This window comes from Daktulosphaira vitifoliae, unplaced genomic scaffold (assembly GCF_025091365.1).
Source record: "Daktulosphaira vitifoliae isolate Bord-2020 unplaced genomic scaffold, ASM2509136v1 Scaffold_4, whole genome shotgun sequence".
NCBI classification, from domain to species: domain Eukaryota; kingdom Metazoa; phylum Arthropoda; class Insecta; order Hemiptera; family Phylloxeridae; genus Daktulosphaira; species Daktulosphaira vitifoliae.
The window spans coordinates 29,898,803-29,905,059 of record NW_026099575.1 but is presented as its reverse complement, the minus strand read 5'-3'; the positions used below and the strand labels follow the sequence as shown (position 1 = coordinate 29,905,059).

Genomic DNA, 6,257 nt, shown 5'->3' with positions numbered 1-6,257 from the left:
TTTTTTTGTCCTTTAAAGTGAAAGTTTATAATAAAAAAAAAAAAAATAAATTTATTACCATAACTTTTAACGCAATTCGCAAGTCCGAAATTTTTTTTTCCATAATGAAGTACATTACATTAGCTTTAATTTAATATATATATAAAAGTGTCAGACTTTCCGGAACATTTTCAAAAGTCATGTTGAAAAAATTAATTTTTTGTGAAAAAGTTGTCATTTTAAATCCTCCCCTATGGGCAGGTAAAGGGTCAGATATAAAAAAAAAATATACCAAATGAAAGGTAATGATATCATGCATCTATATAAAAATTATATTGATTTCGTTATTTTTAAAAAAGTTATAGCAATTTTAAGTAAAAAAAATTGAAAAAATTTCGAAAATTAACGATTTTTAAATTTGTAATTTTTTCGGAGGTTTCCCCCATTTACGGGGAACGAGAGATTTTTTTTCAATTTTTGAGGGTAATTTCAACGATTAGATACGATTTGTGATCTTTTGACGTATCATTGAAAGACATCGGTTTGGTGAAAGCTGAGAAAAAGTGGTAACAGACACAAAAAAAAACACATCATAGTAAAACCAATACCTTCTCAGCTTGGCATCGAAGCTAATAAAATAATGATTTAAACATAATCTGATTTAATTTTTCAACTTTTAAGCTATTAAGAAAAAATAATTTATACCTAAATACTAATAACAAATAAGTTACAAATAATTTTGAAAATAAATATAAATTATAAACAATGTAAAATTTATTTTATTTAAAATTAAAAACAATTCCTGCCTTATTTTAGTCATATTTTCATTACTATTATTTAGAGCACGCAAATAACAAATTAACAAAAACAAATAAATTACCTATTATAACTACTAAATTATAAAAAACAGATTAAAGATAAGATTTATCAAACAATTTTTCATAGAGTATTACTCTATCGAATTTTGTAATCAACTAGATTCTAATCAATGCATATTTCAATAAGTATCAATGATACTTGGTAGTTTGTTATAATTTGTTGGAGTTAAAAAAAATTTATCTACAACCACGTTTGGAGTAACTGCTATTCCATTTATTATTACGTCCAGAACGTTATCTTTTTCAAATAACCCTTTCTATGAATATAAAAATGAAAATACAGCCATAATAATAACTGTGTTACTCAATAGTAATCATAAATTAATAATAATTTCAATGTATATAAAGCCTAGTACATTATTGATAATTCGTAAAAATAATTGAATTTTAAATTTGGGGGGGCCGGCCCTGGGCGACATTAAATCTAAGGGGGGGTAGGCCCACCCATGTCTACGTGCCTGGTTGGTTATCACGGGGAAAAGTTTTAACGAGATTTTTTGAATTAAGAACTGAAATAGAAGTATTTTTAAGAGAAAAAATTTCACAGTTATCCGACCATTTTCAAGATATAATTTGGTTGGCAAAAGTTGCGTATCTTTCAGATATTTTATCGTTATTCAATGAGTTATATTTGAATATGCAAGGGTCATTAACTAATATATTTACATGTAATAATAAAGTTGAAGCTTTTCTGAAGAAACTGGATCTTTGGATAAAACGAATTCAGGAAACTACGTATGATATATTTCCATCATATTATAACATGTCTGAAGAAAAATTATTAAAAAAAAAATGAAATTAATGTAATGCAATGTGTAATTAAAACACATTTGTCGAAATTAAAAAATAAAATATTAAAGTATTTCCCACCATCACATGATATTCGATTAAACAATATGTGGATTCTTAACCCCTTTGTACCCTGTGAAAAACATGAATCATCTTTATTAAATGAGAGCCAACTATTAGAATTATCGGCAGATAAATTATTAGAATAATCTTTTAAAACTAAAATTTTAAACCAATTTTGGATATCTTTAAGCAATGAGTATCTTAATCTTTACGAAGAAGCAGTAAAGAAATTAGTTCCTTTTGCAACAACATATTTATGTGAATCCGGATTTTCGACATTAATTACAATCAAAATCAAATCAAGAAATAAGCTTGATGTTGAACCAACGATGTGTATTTCTCTTACTAACTCTATAGAAGCTTAAATTGATTCATTAGCGAAGCAACATCAAAACCAAGGGAGTCATTAAATTCTTCATTATTTACAAAAAAATATTTAAATTAAGAAATGTTTATTTTTAGATATAATGTAATTAATATTATGACCTGTTATTAGTGCAAGTAATATGAGTACAAAAAATTATTAAATTAAGAGTACTCAATAGTTATTTTTTATTCCGCCATTGAACATTATTTATAAAAAGGTTGCATGAAAATTTGGTAAATATCTTGGGTCGCCACTACACAAAGGTTAAGAACCACTGCTCTAAAAAATTACACTATAAAAGTGCAGAGAGAGTCATTAATATCCAATAACTTTTGATTCATTTCGCTATTATTATTATTTTTTTTTACAATTTTTAAATTCTTAGACCTTGTTAAAAACATTTATACATTATTTCTTAAATAAAAAATTTTTTTAATCATTTCAAAATTTCGAAATAGACATATTTTTAATCTTCTATTAAAAAATGAATTATTAAAATTTTTAAAATAGGAGGAATAATAAACAAATAATTATGCATTCCTAAAATAAATTCAGGTTATATAACATTACTCACTTATAAAAAAAAATAATTATTTTAATACATAAGGAAAATTAGATTAAAATAAGTATATTTACATAAAACTCAAAAATGATACAGCAAAAAAAAATTATACAAACATATATAAATATATATATATATATATACATTTCACTTTTAAACATTAATGAAGCTCATTATTAGACTTTAAAAATCAAATTATTTAAAGTAAAATTAAAATAAATATAAATTTTATCTGTACGGAGTTAAAAATTTGTGTTATTATATATTATTAATAATAAGTAAGATGTGATAATAAAATCTTTTGTCAATAATTACACATGTAAAATTTAACCAAGTACATGCATATCGTACTGAAGCATAAATTAAAAAATAAATATGTATTTAATTTATAAATGAGGAAATAAATAGTTTAGCTTCTCCTATGTAATATAATTTTGAAAAAATAAAAATCTTTGATTTCAAAATCAAGTCATAATTTCACAGCCTATTGATAAAATTTATTTAAATTACTTCAAATTTCAAAAGTTAATATTCAGCAGATAAATCATAAATGGTATTATTTAAACCACTTAGTGATTCAACCATGTTTCACTATTTTTTAAGTTATGTTTCTTTATATTATTTAATATTTAATCAATAGAATTAGTAAAATAATTTGTTATATTGATTTTAATTATTTGTTAGGCATCTGTCTAACAATATCCATCCATGACAGAACAAGTTCATCAGGTGCAGGAGTGTTAAATTTAAATCCACGTGATCGTGTATCAATCAAAACATTAGAAAGATATTCATTCATAGAGTTTGATTTTGAAATAGGATAAATATGGCCCATTATGATACTACAACCAGAATCTTTTTTTTGTAGAGGAGATAAGCGCATCTTTGATAATGGTTTTGTGCTAAACAAGCCATGTTTTTTAATGAAATGAGACTGTTTAATTTTTAATGGTATATTTGAGGTAATAATTTTTAAATTTTCATTAGGTTTTTTTTTTGTTTCACTGCTTATCATGGTTTCACTATTGTTGAGCTTACAATTATTTGTTGTTAATAACGATAAATGTTTATTTATATAGTCAGATATATTAGAGCACTCATCTGTGTTTTGTGATTCTAATTGAAATACATTTGATGTTAAATGTTGATCACAAGAATATACTTCAGTATCATCAAACATTAAATCATTCAAACCAAATGGTGTTTGCAAATCAATTTTATTATTACTTTTGGAAATATTTTTTTTTTCATGATCCTTAGTTTGTTGTAGTAAGTAATCCAAAGATTGAAGAGACATTATTTATTATATTTATGAATTATTTTTGAATTAGAATTTTGCTATTTTAATTACTGAAATTTTCTATAGTGAAATATCAAATAGAATGAGCAAAAAAATTCTGAAAAAAAAGAGATAAATTCTAGGTTTCATTTACACAATAAAATAATGTTAACATACTTTATATGGGTTATATAATACTTATCACAATTAATTTTGTTGCAAAAATTAAAATATTATTTATTTATTGAAATTAAAAATATATTTAAAATATTTATTTAAAACTAAAAACATATTAAAAATATTTAACTTAAAAACCATAAAAAAATAAACTAAATATTCGTGTATACTTTTTCTTTTTGAAATAGTAAAAATTATTTTATATTATTATCATTTTAAATTATTAATTTACTATAATTGTAATTAGACAAACATTCTCATAAATAAAGAAAATTTATTAAAAATTATTAATTCAGTAAATATTATTATTGGATTCAATACAATTGTTACAATCACTTTAAAAATAACAAAACCAGAATGAGGAGTATTATTTAAATTTCAATTATGTATGACATAATGCACATAATTTTTAATTTTTAGTATATATTAGATGAATGACAATCGAATAATAAAATTAAGTATTTCATCTTACTTATATAATCATAGTTGATACATTCAGAACAATGATGATATTTTTTATTTTTACTATTAATTATTAAACATAATAAAGCACAACATAAATTATAAACATTTAATAGAACAGATAAATTTTGAAAGCTCAATTAAACTTGAGTGAAAAATACTTAGTAGTTCACAAATTAAAACGATTTAAATAATTTTAATACTACTAGCATAGATAACGGGGATAACCTTGATAATGTTGTCAATATTTTGATAACACACAACTGTTCGTAAATATTAACATAACATAAAATAGATCCAAATTAATTTCGGAGTAAAATTTATGATCATAACATAATCTGTTATTACATTTATATTTAATGTAATGACAGCAAGGGGGCATTAGACCCCTCCATTTTAGAAATAAGCATGTCCATAAATAAAGAAAAATCATAGTGCTGTAGACAGATATTTATTTTGGGGACCTGATCACTGTTTTTACAAATAATAGGGGTTTACTTAGGTTAAGTAGGTTGTTTGTTATTTTTAAAATAATTAAATTTAAATGGTAAACCTTTTATGAAAATTTGATGAGAAACTTATCTACAAAAAGGGTTAGACTTGAATACGGGTTTAGGTAAAAAATTACTTGGAGTAGATTAATCCGGATAAATTTATAGTCTTATTATAAATTCTAAACAATTTGCACTTTATTCTAATAAAATGAGAAATTATGTTTTATTAAATTGAACAAGTATGTATGATTCCCCAAACTAATTTCCTAGTTTTATTCAAATAACTTTTTCAAAGATAACATTCTTTAAAAATTTTACTGTATATAATAAAAGTTAATTATATATTTAAAAAAATAAAAGAATATTATCTTTAAATTTGTAAATATATATCATACCTTTTAAGTAAAGTTTTAGACTTGAGATTTTTGAAAAACATGAAATTTTATATCACTCACTTTTTTTTTTTTCGTCAACAGCCATTCGGCTGATTTGAAGCAACTCTCCATTCATCTCGATTTTCCGCTTTCTTTTTCAGGTCATAATAGGATGTTGCATTTACATCTTTTTGAATTTGTTAATTGTATTCTAAGGGCGGCCTGCCTCTTGTGTTTTTTTCCTCTATCATGCCTTCTATTACTCTTGTCATTTGTCCATTGTGTCTTAAGGAATGTCCTATGAATTTTAGTCTTCTCTTTTTTAAATGTTCTAAAAAACTTCATTTTTCTCCAATTATTCTGAATACTTCTTCATTTGTTACGTGATCCATCCAACTTATCTTCAATGCCCTTCGCCTGCACCAAATCTCTAAAGCTAGTAAACTGTTTTCTTTCTTCTTTCCTATTGTTCATGTTTCGTTTCCATATAGTCCAACATTCCATACATAAGTTTTCATATCACTCACAATTTTTTTGTTTTTAACAATAAAATAATGATACTACTGCTATACAATTTTATACACATCATATACTGGGTTATATGATCATTTTTATTATTTTTTATGTTACCAATGTTTAAAAATCATTATTTTAGGGTATATAGTAGTGCATTTCATTATCCTTTGTTCCTCTAATTTATTTTATTTTAGCTTTGATGCGAAGCTGAAAATGTATTAATTTTACTATATTGTTTTTAATTTTTTTTTTTTTTAGCTTCGATGCGAAGCTAATTTTACTATGATGTGTTTTTTTATTTTTTTTTTTGTGCCTGT

The 6,257-nt window shown here is 23.5% G+C and overlaps 1 protein-coding gene across 1 annotated transcript; it reads right to left on the bottom strand.

Moving 5' to 3' along the window:
- Positions 1 to 2,832: 2,832 nt before the first annotated feature.
- Positions 2,833 to 4,723, bottom strand: LOC126903472 (uncharacterized). Its single transcript, XM_050681627.1, has 2 exons — positions 4,567 to 4,723; positions 2,833 to 4,035 (listed from the first exon to the last, which is right to left on the bottom strand). The coding sequence occupies exon 2, from the start codon at positions 3,933 to 3,935 to the stop codon at positions 3,312 to 3,314; it is 624 nt and encodes a 207-aa protein (XP_050537584.1). The 5' UTR covers positions 3,936 to 4,035; positions 4,567 to 4,723; the 3' UTR covers positions 2,833 to 3,311.
- Between the last annotated feature and the right edge of the window lie 1,534 nt (positions 4,724 to 6,257).